The sequence below is a fragment of the Emydura macquarii genome, unplaced genomic scaffold, assembly GCF_026122565.2.
Source record: "Emydura macquarii macquarii isolate MOO-44397 ecotype Brisbane River unplaced genomic scaffold, CSIRO-AGI_Emac_v2 contig_3295, whole genome shotgun sequence".
In the NCBI taxonomy this organism is placed as follows: Eukaryota; Metazoa; Chordata; order Testudines; family Chelidae; genus Emydura; species Emydura macquarii.
In genome coordinates, this window is record NW_027133432.1 from 3,677,825 (window position 1) to 3,696,608 (window position 18,784).

At 45.5% G+C, this 18,784-nt stretch overlaps 1 protein-coding gene across 14 annotated transcripts in view; it reads left to right on the top strand.

Moving 5' to 3' along the window:
- SENP6 (SUMO specific peptidase 6) overlaps positions 1-18,784 on the top strand; it is a 145,967-nt gene that overhangs the window by 18,961 nt on the left and 108,222 nt on the right. For all 14 annotated transcript variants that reach the window (XR_010917109.1, XM_067532695.1, XM_067532686.1 and 11 more), the window contains one exon: positions 9,877-9,970. Coding sequence is in view for 12 of the 14 variants with exons in the window: in XM_067532686.1 (XP_067388787.1) it covers positions 9,877-9,970 (94 nt within the window). In the remaining 2 variants the exon portion in view is untranslated. The remainder of the gene's footprint in view (positions 1-9,876; positions 9,971-18,784) is intronic.

Consider the following 18,784-nt stretch of genomic DNA (forward strand, 5'->3'; position numbering starts at 1 on the left):
TATATTAAAAGTTTCTTGAATTTAAAGCTGACTAAAAGCACTTAGAAACTCCATGCTTATTGTTTCTTTTGCCAATATTTTAATGGGTGATGCTTTAACCCACCGGATGTTGTCTAAATTGGTTGCATTTCTTACTGCTTTGACCTTGTTAGCCTCTGCCTTTCTTGGGGTATGTCTTCACTGAAGAGCTTTCTCAGGTGTTGCCCCAAATGCTTCTCTACTTCTCTTCATGGTGCTGCTAATCCAGGCTGGATGTCCTGTCCTGAGGTATAAAATGAAACCCAAGAGAGACTTTAATTTGGGCTGATAACCCACCTACTTTGCAGTGGTGATGCAGGCTGTGTCACTTGAATGCTGATAATCCTCCAGTTTTTTCTCACATTTCACTGGGGAAAAAAAATCAGAGCATCTTAGCATATTGCAGCATAAAGAACCATGGAAGATGCACCCTCAAGTCCTACTAACATATATGGGTGAGTGCAGCCTCAGTGAGGACACAGTATGGGTATGGTTTCGCAGTATATCTGGGCTAACATGGGTACTCAATCCAGGTGACCAGCATCTAGGTCTATCTCTGCAGTGGAGATGTGTCCTTGGTGTTGTTTTCCATAACAGAGATCTGTAAAGCAGCAAAGTTGTCTCTCCACATTGGATAAAGTCAACTGTGCTTTGTAAATATCTTTTCTCCCTCCTCTCTCCCTTCTGCCCCCTCAAAGTTTTTCTTTTGGAATATGATTTATTTTTCCAGTTGACTGAATATCTACTTGACTTTTTTCCTCTAATTGCTGACTACTTCTTCACAACTAAATATTCAACAGTAGACAACATTCAAGTGGTATTTTGCTTCTAATTATTAGATTTTAATCTTCCTTGTTCCGTTCCTGTATATACTGGACTTTCTTGAGGAAGGTACTTAACTGCTCTATATCTGAGTGTTCTTATGTTAAAGAAGGGATGCTTTTCCATAAAGCCCTTTACAAAGCTTGCATGAAAGTTGATTGTGTGTAAAATACTATAAATTCTTGTCTTGCATACCATTTTAAAAAAAAATTATAGCTGTGGTGTTCTATTACTTCAGGTTGACTTTCCGAGCTATTGTACTGAGCTCTGGAAAACCATGGTCAGTTTCAGTTGCTGCTCTTGCAAGTACTTAGCTAGGTTCTTAAATCCTAATTTGTATCTAACTGCCTTTCTGCAGTTTCTAAAAATAGATGTGCAGTTTGGTTATTGCTGTTACCATGTATGTAATTGCACAAACTTTGCTCTTTTGATGATGGCTGTGATGGATCCTGCAGTTCATAAGTAGGTCTGCAATCAGCAGTTAGCAATTCAGATGCAAAAATTCACTGTGTATCTCTTCTTCCTGTTACAACGACAGCATTTGCTTAGTGTCTTAAAACTTTTATACTTCCTGTGAAGCTCATAGTTTCAGACCCGATATGATTAACATCACTTGCTGACTGTTGCTCCCAAAATCCATACTAAAACTGGTGATCAAATGGGATGTTTAAAATGGCTTCTTAACTCTGCTTCTCTCTACATCATTTTAACACTGTCCCACTTTGAGAATAAATTGTAAGAGAAGAGAAAACCCATAGGTTCTCCTAGAAAACAAACTTTCTGACTGGATTACTTTCCTAAGCATACAAGTTTGATGATAATGGTCTTCTGGGAGCAGGGAATTGCGTAGTACCAGATCACTAAAGATTCAAAGGTAACTCTTTTTCTGTCCATGCTTGGATCCAGATTTCTAAGAATATATTTAAGTTTTTTGAAGAATAGTTATGCAAAAGGATTTCAGCCTGTGCGTGGTTTTCAAACTGTTCACTTATTTATTTTTCATAGTGTGCAGTTGGCATGTAAACAACATAATGTTGGCCCTTTTTGACCTGCATGGGTCGTGAAGGTTGTTCTAGTTGGGAGTAGAAATTGTGATGGAGTCTGATATATTTTCTTTGATGCAATCATGTTTATTTACAAGCAGTGTATGAAGTTATGCTTCTCTGAATTAATGCAGGGAGGAAACGAAGGCAAAAGCAATTTTCTCAGTTTAGAGGCCAAAAAAATTTTCTTTTCCAGCCAGCACCCTGACCTAGAACTTCTCTCTAGGCTTCTCTCAGGATCACATCATCTTACAGATGGCTGCTTGGATTTTTTCAGGCAGTCTCTGGTGCTTTCTGGTTCTGTGTTCTGCCTTCCCTCACACATACCTCCTTACTGAAAACAATACGCAGCAAAAGACCCTCTAAAACTTCTGGGTGGGTTCACATAACCCTTTAATCTAAGATCGAGATTAATTTTTACATGTATGTTAATTGAACGGTGTGTTCATACCCATCAATCTCAATGAGATTTTAACTCACCCATAACAAGGTTTAACCCAGCTCCTAACAATAATATTATTTCTATTCCCTGACTAAATGATTGATACTTTATAAAATAGGAAACTAAGGAAAATGTACTTTGAATGCACATATTTGGATGAATATTAGTATTATCAGTTATTTTTATTATCAGTATTATCATATTTGGATGAATCTAGTATTATCAGTATTTTTAGAAATCACCTAGTGGCCATCCATGTACTTATTCATGGGCTATTATTATCCACTATTAAAAGCAGGCTCAATTTGTTGTGCTCATGAAAATATTCACAAGTCACTTTGTCTTATCCAGTAAACTCTACGTGTCACCTCGCTTATGGATTGGGGTCAACAGAAAAATAGTTGATTGATTAACTAAAGCTAACTCAAATGGGCAAGTAAACAATTAAATTAGTCAGTTCATTAACTACAGTTAATACTTCCTTAGTTTTGCAGTTGTAAATACAAAATATGCCCCTAACGAGTTCTAATACCAAGGATTGTAAAGTAGGCACTGGAAAATTTTAGGGAGAATAACAGAGAACCCAACAAATGGTAAAATAAATAAGATAAGCTCTGATGAGTGAATTTATGCTGACCATCTGCACAAACAAAGGTAATAAATAAGTTACAATTTGGGCATGAGCAATAAAATGTAAAAAAGACTTGAGCAGGGAGGAGGAAACATAGGAGCCAGTATGTGATTGGTTAAATTTTGTTACCTACGGGTATTGAATAATGTGATGGGTTTAGTAGAGTTAAAGGAGGTAGCTAGTTTTACCTATATAATGTAAATGAAAAACAGTGCTCTTTGGGAACCATCTCTGGACTGCAGTTCAACATCAAGCTGCCAGAACTTTTACTCCTCCGCATGATCATGCTGTGTGGAGGCATTGCTGACACACCCAGATGAGTGATTCTGACTGGCCATCAAGTGAAGTTTGTCTGTATATTGAGAGTGGTGAACATAATAGATTTGCTTGGCATATGTCTTCTGTGTATTGCTAATAAATAGATGTTTAGATCACAGTTGTGTAAGGCTCTTTCAGTGGAAAAAGGTCTTGGAAACCCACAGAATTTTGAACCCTGTGGGAAAGGGCGGGTACTTAAATTGACCAGGCTTCTCCCTGAGCCCTGTTGGTATGGCTAGGTGCCTTACACCCCAAGCTCTCTGTAGGGAAGTGTACCTAAATTAACTGGGCTATGCCTTGAGTTGTCGGTAAGGCATAGGCAGGGTGCCCTAGATTGTGCAGGTAACATCATAGGGGCAGGCACAGTATCCCATGATGCAGTTTTCTGTCCCATCATTCTATGGACTTCCTAATACGTTTTGCGCTGCTTTCAACAGACTTTGTAAACTGCATGCCCACCATCTCTGTCAGAAAGCATGGCTCTTGCACTGCTCTCTAGTATTGTGATGAACATTATGAACACAGTGTGGCTGATCCTGCAGTATATCATCATGAGTTGTGAATCTGATGATGACACCATGTCTGCCCTGCTGTGTGCCATGGACAGAAACAATTCAAGATTGCTATTGGCATTCATGAAGGAAAAGCACACGTTGGTTCTGGGCACGAGAAACAAGCACTTAGTGGTGGGATCTCATCGCTCTGTAGGTATGGGATGACGAGCAGTGGCTGCAGAACTTCTGGATGTGCAAAGCCACCTTCCTGGAACTCACTCCTGCCGTCCAGTGCAAGGACACCAAAATGAGAACTGTGGTGAAGTGAGTGGCAATCGTTGTGTGGAAGCTGGCAACGCCAGACTACTACTGATAATTGTGAATCAGTTTGGAGTGGGAAGTCCGTTTTGTGTGGATTGCAGTGATGTAAGTGTGCAGGACCATTAATCACTTCCTGCTACAAAGGACTGACTTTAGGCAATGTGCGTGAAATAGTGGATGGTTTTGCAGAATAGGATACCCTAACTGTGGTGGGGCTATAGATGGCACGCATATTTCCATTTTGGTTCCAGGACACCTTGCAATGGAGTACATCAACAGAAAGTGCTACTTTTCTATGGGATTGCAAGTACTGGTGGATCACTGGAATCGTTTCACCAACGTCCATGCGAGCTGGTGAGGGAAGATGCATGATGCAAGCAGGAACTTTCTTTCCAGACCAGAAGATTCCCATTCGGGTTGTGGTAATACCAATAGTGATCCTTGAAGAGCCAACCTACACCTTGCTCCCATGGCTTATGAAGCCTTGCACTGGCAATGTTGACTGCAGCAAGGAGTGCTTCACCAACAGATTTAGCAGGTGCAGAATGACTTAAGTGGCCAAAAGCACATTCAACAAGGGGTGCTAGTGCTGCCTTTATGGCATGTTAGACCTCACTGAGGAAAATATTCCCATGGTTATAGCAGCCTGCTCTGCTCTGCATAATATTTGTGAAGCTCACGAGAAGTTTCCAGATGGATGGAGCATTGAGGTGGATCAGCTGGCTGCTGTTTTTAAGTAGTCCGATATCAGGGCTAGAAGAGGGGCTCAATTTGAATCAGGGAGGCTTTAATGGAGCATTTTGACAATGAACAACAGTAGTTTGGGTTTCTGTAATGCATTGAGCCAGGCATTGTTCTCTTGCACAGGGTATAAACTTCATAACTATTGCTCTGTGTGTGGTAATTTAATAATGTAAATGCATATGAACTTTAGCATCAGCCACTGTATGTAGGAGACAAAGATGCATTCACTTTCTATAAGTATATTTTTCTTAAACACCAATGCAAATGTTTCTGTCTTCTGGAAGGAACATGAAAATCAAGAGCACATTTGCCAATGAGATGCTCACAGCTGGGTATATGTCCAGCTGTCATTGTGAAATATCTCCCTTGGAGTGGAGTGCCTGGAGTACTGCGATGGCCCTGGAACATATGAGGAATGTGTAGGGAGGGTATGGAAGGGTAGTTTTGTATGGGCTGCAGTGGGAGACGAGCATGGATATGTTCTGCCTGAAGTTCAATCAAGGACCTCAGCATGTCTCTTGGCTCCCTGACCAGCTGAATCATCTGCTTCCGCTCCTGTCCCTGCTTCCTATCCTGACTATCCAGTCAGTTTTTTTCATTGATAGCCTCTCCCCATGCTCTCTGCTCACAATCCAGTACCCGAGATTGCAGCATCTCCTGGAACATGTCTTCCTTACTCCTCTCGTTTAGTCTTCTTATCAAATGGAGCTGCTCAGCCGGTGAGCAGGAGACTCTCAAGGGCACATTTGCAGGTGCTAAAGAAACAATTGACAGAGGCACTATTGTGAGTTCACTCACACCCTTGATCCAAACAAGTTAGAAACACAATTTTCTCACTTTCCCTTGGCAAGCATGCAGTATGGTGTGAGCCGCAGCCATGGTGAGTTTGACCTGAGGGGGAGGGGCAACATGGGATAAAGGGTGGGGAGGGTTTCAGGGAGTATCACTGTAAGTGTCTAGGGCTACTAGTCTGAATACTGGCACCGTTTTCCACGGAAAGGGGTGATAGCAGTTGATACCTTGCTCCTGAGAGTAACTGAGGATGCAAGGGTACAGCTCCTGCATGCATGTAGCTGCAGACTGGGTCCATGTGCTGCTATGGTGCCTGCAGAAGTAATTGCCAATTGGCATGGCAAAGTTTCCTACTATGGAGGAAGAAACAAGGCAGCCAGCCCTCCCAAGAAATCTTCTACAGAGTATTGCAGAATATCTCCAGGAAAGTTTCCTAGAGATCTTCTGCAATACTCTGTTTCCTAGAGATCTCTGGAGGACTCCTGGGACATCTCAGTGTGCCTAAATGAACTTTTCTGCAGGGCCCCCTCTGCTTAGCTGCTCAGGGGATTGAGAAGCAAATGCAAATGGTATCTGTGTTGGTTATTTCAGTCCCTCCTCTACTCTGATTTAAAAAAAGCAGAACATTCCCTCATGTCTCCCTGCAGTATCAAAGGACAATGAATACTTACTGGAACTTCCCCTCTCCTGCATCCGGCAGGCCAGAGCTGGAGTGCTGGGACTGGCTAGAATGCTCAGGAGTTAACAAGAGGTCCTGGTTTGCATTGCTGCCGGATATCCCTGCTGCCTATCTCTCATCCTTCTCCACCTTCACTTCCTTGTCCTCCACATCATCCTCAGGGTTCACTCAGCTGGCCACTGTCTTCAGCCCCCACGGGGCTCTTAGCAGTGTAAGTGGGGTCGTCATCGAGGATGACATGCAGCTCCTTGTAGAAGCAGTATATCTTTGGCAATGCACCAGAGCAACTGTTGGCCTCATTTGCCTTAGAACCATAGAAGATTTAGAGTTGGAAGGGACCTCAGGAGATCATCTATTTCAACCCCCTGCTCAAAGCAGGACTAACTTCAGCTAAATCATCCCAACCAGGGCTTTGTCAAGCCACAGCTTAAAAATCACTAAAGATGGAGATACCACCACCTCCCTAAGTAACCCATTCTAGTGCTTCACCACCTCCAGTGTACCCTCCTTGTCTTCTAGTACGCCTGCCTCCAGCTCCTTGATCTTTTCATGGTGCTGCTGCTTGTCCATATTGTACCCCTTCTCCTTCATGCCATGAGCAATCTTCCTGTAGGTACCAAAGTTCCCGTGGCTGGAATGGAACTGTGACTGCACAGCTTCCTCTTCTCACAGACCCAGCAGATCCTTCGCCTCTGGTGTACTCCAGGCAGGAGTGCGTTTGATGTGAGGATCCAGCATGGTCAGTTGGGCAGGTGCTATGTGAGCTTTCCATGCTGCTCAAACAGGAAGAGTAATTAAAAACATTCCTGGGCCTTTAAAAAGGGAGGTGTGCATGCCTATGTACCTGGCTGTAGGGCAGCGGAGTTCTAACTGGAGACCAGAGTGGTCGTGATGGGCATTGTGGGATACCTACTGGAAGCCACTTAAGATGACATAAGTGACACAGTGTCTATGTTGACACTGTCCCTGTAACTACATTGCCCTGAGCCAGTGGTTTTCAACCCGCAAGCTGCTTGCAGTCCAATCACACACAACTGCAGCCTGTGTGACATCCTCAGGGCCATACAGGTAGTATATATATTGTATGGCTGTGACCCGGTAACACAAAGAGAGTTGCATATGTTGCCCACAATGGTAAATAGATTGACAGCCACTGCCCTAAGTGCTATGCCTTTCGGCAAAATGGTTTCATTATGTCGGTGTAGCAAGAGAGTTAAATCAGTGGGAGGTGCATTGCAGTGTGTACACCTCCATAGTTAGGTTGATGTAAGCTGACTTATGTCGACTTAACTTTGTAGTATAAACAAGCCCTGAATAATGATTTTATCCTCCTGTCTGTATTTGGCAGGAGTTCTCCCTCAGCTGATATAACTCTGCTCTTTACCAAGGAGACTGCAACAGGCTTAATCTTATATAGAGTAAGGAAGACCTTTTAAGAATTAAGAACAAGTAGGTCCTGTTGAGGAATTCCCACGCCCCCTTAATTAAACTCTCATAAACAGGTGAGAGAGAATTATACATATCTTCAGCTTTGTAGGGTTTTTGTTTTGTTTTGTGTTTGTGTTTAACAGCAAAGCCATGGTGAGCATGCAGACATGCATATATAGCCAAACAAAACAAAAACAACAAAACAGAAAGTCTACTTTAAAGTAGATTTTTCTAGTAGCTTTTTCAGGACTGATATTTCAACTGACTGATTTGCTGTGTGTTCAAAACTTCCATAGACTTGTCTTGAAGAGGTCCACTTGAAGAACGTTGGAATTGTAGGCTAACATCTGATAGCTTAGGAGACCACAGAGACAAAACAGTTATTAAGGTTGTCGGTTGGGGTGTGAAAAAAGAAATAAGGCTTGGTCTACATCTAGCTGCGTTGCTGTAGACCCCAGAGACAGTTAAGCTGGCATAAGCCCTGATATAGACATCACTAGGTTGACCAAAAGAATTCTTTGTTGACCTAGGACAGGTCTATGCTACCGCTTAAGTCAATCTAACTTGTGTCGCTCTGGAGTGTGCAGTCTTTTTCACTCCCCTGAGTGACATAAATTATAGTGACCTAAGCACTGTCCACACTGGCTCTGTCATCAGGAGACACTCTTCTCCTGACACAGCTTCTGCCTCTCACAGAGGTGGAGTAGTTATGTTGATGGGGGAGAGCTCTCCCGTTGGCATACAGTGTCTTCACCAGACGTGCTATAGCAGCACAGCTGCACCGATGTAGCGGTTCTAGTGTAGACCTGCCTCTAGCTACTGCCTCTCAAGGGAGTGGATTTACTACAATGAAAGAAAAGTCTCTTTCATTGCTGTAGCAATGTGTACCTGCAGTTGTCCCACTGTAGCACTTGTGGTTGTAGATACAGCCTAAGTCATCCCTTTTTTCTCTTGGGGGCATCACTGAAGAACGGTTGTGGTGGGAATACTGAATCACCTTTTCAGTTGAATGTCCCTCCAGCCTGCAACAGGCCTCTCTGAGGCACGTGATAGCAATTTGCTCTTGCATGCCGGTTTGTGAAGATTAGCCCAATCTACTTTTTGTATGGTTGTTGTTTTTATGTAGAACTGCCTTGCTTGCTGTCATGGCATTTTACTTGTAGGTCAGTGGAATATTTGGGTGAAAAATGTCCAGAGGTGACTCTTCTGAAACACTCCCTTTGAATGAGAGGGTCTAAAGTTATCAACCCAAAATTCTACAATACAATAGGTTTTCTACCTATATTGTAGGAAATTTGGATTCTCTGTACCTTGAAGTCTTTAAATTATTATTTGAGGACTTCAATAAGTCTTAGGTTAGGAGTCTATTACAGGAGTGGGGTGGGTGAAGTTCTGTGGCCTGCATTGTGCAGGAGGTCAGACTAGATGATCATAATAGTCCCTTCTGACCTTATAGTCTGACTCTGAGTACACACTTAAATTATATCCTTGTTTCTAGTTCCTCAGGAGAGTTCAGGTATCATTCTCATTATAGGTTATCATCAGCTACTACACGTACAATTTTATACATTTTGACCATTGCTTCTAGCAGGTTTTCTCTAACTGATTGTTTACCTAACTGATTATTTAAATAAAGGAATAGTTGATTTAAAAAGTTGAACTGGAAAAATAAATGGAGTGTATCTGTGCATGGTCGAGATTCGGACTAACAATGAATAAAAATGCAGGGAGACGGACCCAAGCTTGGTATACATTGTTTATCAAAGGACAACTTTGACAGTGCAAATGTTGTCAACAAAATGGCTGATTAGTCCAGTTATAAGTATGCAGTTGTCTTTTGCTGCCTCAGTTAGCAGTCTTTTAATAATGTGTGGTGTCAAATGTATGCAGCTATTTACGGAAACACTGGAATGTGAGATTCAAAGTGAAAAAGCATTATACTAGTTTAATCAACATGCTAAAAGATGTCTATGTAGTTGTGTACATTCTAAAAATGTCAGTGCTGCAGTCATTAACCTTATATTGTCAAATGATACTTGAATGTTTATATCACCTAAATATCAGGGATAGAGTACTTTGCCCTTCTAGTTTGTATTGGTTAGTGACCTGGCTTGAAATTAAGACTTATCTTGTTCTCATTTCAGCTTTGGATAGATCACAATCCAAGAGAGATGGAGGTTATAAAAATAATTGGAGCTTTGATCGTGCAGAAGAAAGTGAAGGAGATGCAGAGAAAGAGTAAGGATATTTACTTTTACAGTTTGTAAAAGGATATTTTCTCTGTATTTATTGTAAGTAAAATAATGCTTAATTATAGAAACCTATTTTTTGTAAATTATTAATAAATCGTAGTATATAATAGTGTGAGTAGAAAATTAGATCCTTAACTTTCTTTTTCAATAATTAAATACTAATTTAAGAAAAAATTATTTTGGAAGAACTTGTCATTCTTAATTATTCCTAGACAAAAACATATACTAAAATGGAGTTAAGATGCATTCTAGTAATTTAGGGTAAAATAATTGGCAAAGATGTTCTAATTATCCCCAAACAAGCAATAAAAATTCAGGAAATTCAGAGTTAAAGGTTATATTTAAATGAAATCCAGACATGTTAAGGTAAAGAAGAAATGTATAGTTAGGACACCCAAACAACCGTAACGCTGCCCTGTAGTGTCACTCTGCAGTAACCATATGATTATGATTAAAGCATTTGACTGTTTGTAGTCTCAGATTAGATTAAACTGATTTCTTAAAAATTATATTCTCTGCCCCAAACCCATGTTGTTAAACACAGTAGAATTTCTTTGTTCCCAAGCTGTGCATTTCCATTACCTTTATATGTTTGGTTTGTAATACTTATTTTTACAATAATTATCCCATCTTCATCATACATTTTACCCTAAATTACTGATATGTTTTCTCAACTTTAATGTAACTTTTTGAAATTTCTTGGTTTCCAAAAAGTATTAAAAAGTTCATACATGAACAGTAAATGAGAAATCCAGAGAGAATATTCTCAAGATATTTCTAATTATTTGAAGATATGTAAATCTGTGTTGAGTGTATATGGTGGATAGGGAAGCTTTTACAAAGAAATATTTAGGAATAATAGTCCTTCTCTCTTCGAGTGATTGCTCATATCCATTCCATTATAGGTGTGCGCACGCCCGGTGCACAGATTCCCAGAACTTTTTTCCCTTAGCTAGCCCCGTAGGGTCGGCTCAGGCGCCCCATGGAGTGCTGCGCTCATGCCGCGGTGTATAGGGCGCTGCCGACCCCGTGGGCCCTCAGTTCCTTCTTTCTGCCTGTGACGGTTGCTGGAATGTCTGCCTCTTGCATATCGCAAATAGCCTTCCTTAGCATTCTAGTGGTTTTTCTTTGTTAGTTGATTGTGATAGTTTACAACTCATTAGTAGATAGCAAACAAGTGCCCTTCGGGGCTACATTAGAGCCATGCCTGGCTCCACTGGCTTCAAAGCCTGCACCATGTGTGCTAAAGTTTTCTCCGTGAGTGATCCTCAGGATCGCTGCCTCCAATGCCTCGGAGAGCAGCACAAATGAGAGAAATGTAAAATCTGCAAAGCCTTCAAGCCACGCACCCAAAAAGAGCGGGCTGCCCGACTGAAGGCTATCCTGATGGACTCCGTGCTCCGGCTGGACTCCGAGCCATTGAGATCACCGACGGCACCGAGCGTCTCCTCGGTGCGGAGCGCCCCAACAGCACTGGCACCAAAGCCACTGGTGCCAAAGAAGAAGATGCGGCCCGAGGCTGCACACATGGACTCCTCCCTGCGACCGGTACAGCAGGGAGCGACTCAGGAGATGCCTGAGCCACGTGCTGTGAAGGTTATTCCGGTACTGGCATCTCCTCGCAGGGAGCCTCCCCCATCTCCTCGGGGTGGGGAAGCGTCTCTGCAAGGGCCATTGACTCTGGAGGCTTTCGCGGCTGCATGCGCCCTTATGGGCCTGCCCACGCCTCTGTCCCCCCCTCGGCCGAGGGTTCCGGGACCGGCGTCTCAGGATAAACCTGCAATGGGTTGCCTCAGTGGGTGGAGGAGACAGGAGTCGAGGTCTCCCTCCAGACGGTCAAGGAGGGTCGAGAGTGCGGGCTCCTCTCCTAGCTCCGACTCTGAGTCGTCGAGCTCGACACCGAGGGCGGTCGAGAGGCAAACACGCAAGGCGACGCTGATCCAGTTCCGCCTCGCACAGGGATCATAGCTCTAACTCCGATGCCTCAGTATGGAGCCTCGCTCGGCACCAATCCCCAACTCCGGTGCATAGCCTGGAGTGGTCACCGTCTCTGACGCGGGTGAAGGTCGCTGCACTGCCTGCCTCGTCACCGCGGAGTAGGCTACGCTCTCACTCCGTCTGGAGGAGATATAGGTGGCACTGCTCCCACTCCCGAGGTGGGAAACGTCACCGCAAAAGATCGAGGTGCAGGGGGAGTTCTACATCCCACTCCTCCAGCAGCTCATCCCCCCCCGACAACATCGGCACCAGCGCTCCTCATCGTCAACTAGGGGCCGCTCAGCTACCCGGGGCCGCAAACGACAGTCTAGTGGCTCCGGATCCCAAGTATGCCAACCTCTGCAAGCACCGATGCAGACAACGGCGTGGCCCCAAGGCCCCTGGCAGTGGCCATACTGGGGGCCGTGGGGTACCCAGATGGGCCAGGACACTGCGTCCATACACTTTTCGATGGCCCAGCCAGCACCCTCGTCTCCGGCCCAACCGGACCAGGGTCATCCCTCTGATGAGGGTTCAGACCCCGAGGAGGGTCCCTCCACGGGGTCCCTCCGCAGTCTTCCTCCTCCTCCCCAGATGAGGCGGTGGCTAGGGACCGTAAGGCCCCCCTCTTTGAATTCAGGGCCTACTAGGACCTGCTAAAGCGGGTGGCGGATAATCTCAACATGGACCTCAAAGAGATGTCCGAGGAGGAAGACCCTCTCTTTGGCTCATCTGGCTTCGTGGGGCCATTGCGTGTCGCCCTCCCAGTGCACGAGAGGGTCATGAAACTCGCCAAGGCCCTCTGGCAGACCCTCTCTTCCATGGCCCCTACCTCCAAGGCCACGGAAAGGAAATACTACGTCCCCAAAGAGGGTTTTGAATTCTTGTATACCCACCCTGCCCCGAGTACACTGGTTGTTGATGCTGTCAACAGCGTGACCGACAGGGTGGCCAGGGCAGCACCCCAAAATATAAGGACAGCAAGAAGCTGGACCTTTCTGGCCGTAAGGTTTACTCCACCGCGGCACTGCAGCTACGTGTTGCCAACCACCAGGTGCTCCTGGTGAGGTACAATCTCAACTTGTGGTCCTCGCTGCAGAGGTTCCAGTCGGGGCTGCCCCCAGATCAGGCCGCGGACTTTGTCACTGTGACCCAGGAAGGAGCAGCAGTGGTGAACGCGGCATTACAATCAGCCAGCGATGCGTCAGATGCTGCCAGCAGGGTGATGGCTTTGGCCATCATCATGCGCTGCTGCTCCTGGCTGCATCTTCAGGATTATCCCAGGAGGTCCAGCAAGCAATACAGGACCTTCCGTTTGAGGGGGAGGGACTCTTCTTTCATAAGACAGATGAGAAGCTCCATGCCCTAAAAGATTCGCGGGCCACCCTTATGTCCTAGGGCTCTATACCCCGCAGGCTGCGAGACGTCAATCTCGGCCTCAGGCCTAGAGGCAACCACCGCCGCCTCCCAGGCCAGGCCCCAGACCCGCTCAACCCAGGAGGGGTCGGGATCGCTTCAGGGTGCCCAATCGCCGTGACCGCCAGGGGTCCTCGGCGGGGCCCCAGAAAGGCCCAAGTAGGGGCAACAATGGAAATAAACGGTTTTGACAGTGTGCACGAGGGTGGCACTCCTTCATTGCCCCTGGATCTCTCCCAGCCCTTTGCCCACAGGCTTCGGCCCTATTATGCCGAATGGGAAACCATCACCTCAAACTGCTGGGTCCTTGGCGTAGTCCTCAGGGGCTACGCCCTTCAGCTTACAGCCTTCCCCCCGGACTCTCCCCGTATCCAGTCCCTCTTCAGGGACCCGGCTCATGAGCAGCTGCTCGTACAGGAGGTCAACTCCCTTCTGTCATTTGGAGCAATAGAAGAAGTTCCTCCACAGGAACGGGGGAGGGGATTTTACTCGCGTTACTTCCTAATCCCCAAGGCCAAGGGGGGCCTGAGGCCCATATTAGACCTCCGTCGTCTGAACAGGTTCATCAGACGCATCAGGTTTCACATGGTTTCCCTAGCCTCCATCATTCCCACCCTAGATCCAGGAGACTGGTATGCTGCCCTCGACCTCAAGGATGCATATTTCCATATCTCTATTCTCCCCGGTCACAGAAGGTTCCTCAGGTTTGTGGTAGCTGGCTGCCACTACCAATTCTCGGCCCTGCCATTTGGTCTTTCGTCAGCCCCAGGGTCTTTACGAAGTGTATGGCCGTGGTAGCGGCCTATCTCCGCCGCAAAGGAGTCCAGATCTTCCCATACCTGGACGACTGGCTGATTCGGGGCAGGACCAGGGCTCATGTGAGGAACAGCCTAACACTCACCTGCGCGACATGCACCAGACTGGGGCTGCTCATCAACGAGCAGAAGTCCACGCTTACCCCGGTGGAACGCATAGATTTCATAGGGGCCACCCTAGATGCCACCCAGGCCAGAGCCTTTCTCCCACGGCCTCAGTTCGAGATCATGGCCGCCATAATTACAGAATTACACAGGTCCCCCACGACGACAGCCATGCACTGCCTTCAGCTGTTGGGACATATGGCGGCGTGCACATATGTAGTGAGGCTGGCTCGCCTCAAACTCAGGCCTCTCCAAGGGTGGTTGGCCTCAGTGTACGTACCAGCCAGACATCCATTGAACAGGGTGGTCACAGTTCCCACCCAGGTACTGTCCTCCCTAGACTGGTGGAGGAGCCCTGGAGAGGTTCTGGAGGGGGTCCCCTTCAGAGGCTTGGCTTCCTCAGTGACTCTCATAATAGACGCCTCAGATGTGGGATGGGGGGCCCACATCAGCAAGCGCTTGAGCACCCAGTGGCTCTGGTCACCGGACGAAAGAGCCCTCCATATCAATGTCAGGTAGCTGAGGGCAGTCCGCCTGGCCTGCAAGGTATTCCTCAGGTTCCTGAAGGGCAAGATGATTCACATCCTCACGGACAATACGGCAGCCATGTTCTATATGAACAGGCGGGGGGAGCGCGCTCCTTGGCTTTATGCCAGGAGGCTATGCGACTGTGGGACTTCGCTGTGAGGCACGACTTCCACGTCTCTGCCTCTCACCTCCCCGGGGTCCGGAACGACAAGGTGGACCGCCTCAGCAGGTCGTTCTTACCCTGCCATGATTGGTCACTACACCAGGAGGTGGTAATTCAATCTTCCGGAAGTGGGGAACTCCCCAACTGGACTTGTTCGCGTCGTCCTAGAACAGGAAGTGCCCAAAGTTCTGCTCGCTCTGAGGTCGCGAGCCAGGCTCCCTCTCCGACGCATTCCTTCTAGACTGGACGGGGACCCTCACGTATGCGTTTTCCCCCCATCCTGCTCCTACCCAAGGTCCAAAATCAAGAGGGACAGAGCGAACATGATACTGATTGCGCCAGCTTTGCCGCGGCAGCACTGGTACAGCATGCTGCTCGACCTGTCCATCGATCCGCCGCTCCCACTCCTGAGACGCCATGACCTGCTCTCCCAGGACTAGGGTTGCCTGCTGCACCCGTACCTGGCCTACCTCCACCTGACGGCATGGAGACTCAGGTGGTGTACTGGGCCAAGTGGAAGCGTTTTACCTGTTGGGCAGAATCCCGGGGTATTCCACCGAGTGGTTCACCCATACAGGTGATTTTGGAGTACCTGCTCCATCTAAAGCTCCAGGGTCTAGCACTGGCCTCCCTGAAGGTGCACTTGGTGGCTATTTCGGCCTTCCACCAGCCAATGAAAGGACGATCGCATGTCAGTTAGGTTCCTCAAGGGGGTGGAGAGACTATACCCACAGGTCTGTGACCCAGTGCCTCCCTGGGATTTGAACCTGGTCCTCACCATGTTGATAGGACCCCCCCGCCCCTTCGAGCCCATGGCTACATGCCCGCTGCTCATCCTCTCTTGGAAGGTGGCCATTACATCAGCTAGGAGGGTCTCCGAGTTAAAAACTTTCACCTCGGAGCCCCCTACATGGTCTTCTACAAAGATAAGGTCCAACTGAGACCCCACCCGGCTTTCCTGCCTAAGGTGGTGTCTCAGTTTCATTATAACCAGGATATCTTCCTCCCTGTGTTTTTTCCTAAACTGCACAGTTCGGAGGAGGAGCGGAGATGGCGCTCCTTGGACGTCAGACGAGCCCTGGCCTACTACATCGACCGGACCAGGCCGTTCTGGAAGTCAACACAGCTGTTCGTGGCAGTGGCGGACCGGATGAAGGGCTCACCTGTCTCCACCCAGCGCATCTCCACCTGGATCACCACCTGTATCAGGACCTGCCACGAGCGGGCGAAGGTGCCACTTCCAGGAGCTGTGATGGCGCACTCAACCAGAGCCCAGGCCTCATCTGTGGCCTTCCTGGGAAGGGTGCCCCTGCAGGACATCTGCAGACCAGCGACCTGGTCGTCGCTCTACACCTTCACGTCCCACTATGGCATCGTACAACAGGTGAGAGAGGATGCAGGCTTCGGCAGAGCCGTGCTGGCAAGGGCGGCTCAACGCTGACTCCTATCCACCTCCAAGGTATGGCTATTTAATCACCTATAATGGAATGGATATGAGCAATCACTTGAAGAGAGAAAACAAGGTTACTTACCAGTAACTGTTGTTCTTCGAGATGTGTTGCTCATATCCATTCCACACCCACCCTCAGTCCCCACTGTCGGAGTTGGCAGAAAGAAGGGACTGAGGGCCTGTGGGGTTGGCAGCGCCCTGTATACCGCAGCATGAGCGCGGCATTCCAGGGGGCACCTGAGCCGACCCTACGGGGCTAGCTAAGGGAAAAAAGTTACAGGAATCTGTGCACAGGGCGCGCACACACCTTTAATGGAATGAATATGAGCAACACATCTCGAAGAACAACAGTTACTGGTAAGTAACCTTGTTTTTTTTTAATTTTTAAAATATCTTCTGCTCTGGAGAAACTCATGAAGAATTGTTCTCTTTCAAACGGGCACCTCTTCCTATTGCTCCCAAAGGGATTGAAGCTAAACTTCCTTCAGCAAGATGATAATCCTCTATGATGTAAGGGGAGAGCAACACGGTGAGGAGTAGGTGAATGGAGGCATTTTTTGGAAAGGCGTCACATTGAGGCCAAAAGGAGATGATGGTCATTTGGAAGAGGGTAGTTTTCATGGAGATTGTTTTGAAGGAGATTGTTGCCAGCTTTGCTGATTAATAAGCTTTCATTGAAGTAAACAGCAAAATCTGATAATTAATAAATATGATCATTCATTCCTTTTTTTCCCCTCCCCAAATGTGCCCAATGCACAAAATTTCAGTGAGTTTTAACTTTGTGTGGAAAAACTCAGTCTGTATTTTTTATTAAAATCATTTCATGAGGTCAAAAAAGTAGACCGTAGCTTGCTAAATTTCTTAAAGGACTCCCTCTCTGCATTTCAGAGAATTTAGAATTAAACCTGTTAGTTTTTAGTTAATTTTTAAAAATGCTGTAATTTTGAAGATGCTATTGTATTTTTATATCTAGCAATCAGAGATTTGAATTCTTATTTTAAGTGCCAAATTTAACTATAGAGCTACAAATATCCATAATATCCTCAACAGGTATTTAATCTGTGTAGACCCAGGAGCAATAGTTGTTAAGTTTTTTGTTAATCCATGAATATGGAAGAAGATAGTGGAGAAGCAGATAGATTGTTGCCATCCTTGGTTACAATAGTAGGCTGTGCTAGAGATTTTGTAAAAGCATTATATGACATTTCTTTCTTGAAACAAAGCCATAGACACAAAATCCAATTAAGTATTTAAAATACAGACAATGTTCTAAAATGCTTTACAGTTTGAATAGTTACAAGGTGAAAATTTTAAAATTATAAAAAAAGAAAGCATCGGAAGGAAAAATGAGAAACAATTATGAAGCAAAGGGGGAAGATGCTTGAAAATAGATGCAGAATCACTTGGATTGAGAGACCCAAGAATACTGTTCCAGTAGTGTGAGACAGGGCTCTTGTATCAATAGTAGCAAAATTGTGTGGAAGGACAAAAAAAAGATATTACAAAGCAGAAGACTCTATGAGAGGAGCAAATACAAGAAAACACTGTTCCCCGTCTTCCCTTGCCCATGGTATGCACGCTTATCACACACATAGTATGTTAAGTTATTAGAAATAGCATGTACATTGAATGGCAAGCATTAAGGTTCCCTGGTCGAAATGTAGCTTTGTCAGAAATTTAGAAAAGCCTCATTAAAAGGTTACTCTTTTGTTTTATTTTTGTTGAAATCTTTCTTAACCAATTTCCTTACTGAGCTACTTAACACTTTTTTTAATTGTCAGTTTTAATAGTTTAATTTATTTTAGTGTGAAGTATTGTTTGGGGTTTTTTTATGCTGGCTCTCTAGTTGTGCATTTTACTCCTCTTGAAAAATGAAGATGATACACCAGCTTGTAAAAGTAGGAGGTGTTTTTTCTTCCAATAATTTCCTGTTAACCTCTGGCTGGCTCCAAAAGATGACTTATCAGCGTGGAATGAGACTTGTATGTAGTACTAGTCCCAGTAAAATCTCTAAAGAGTCATTGGGTAGCACATGTTTTCATAGTGAATCTGTTCTCTATTTTAAACCATAAAAGTTTAAATGGTTGAACTTTCCCACAAAATAACTCTAATAGACAGCAATTTAAGTATTATATATGAAAAAATACGGCTACAGGACTCAACTTTTATTTGGATAAGTGATGTAAACAAAAATCTCCAAAGGTGTAAGGTGACTTTTTCACAGGTGATGCTACTGATTCATAACTACTAAGTTTTCTTCTCTTTTGTATAATATATAGAAGCTATTGAGTATTGTAATTATATTTTTTCCTATTCCTCTTCAGTTTTTTGCATATAGTCTATTTT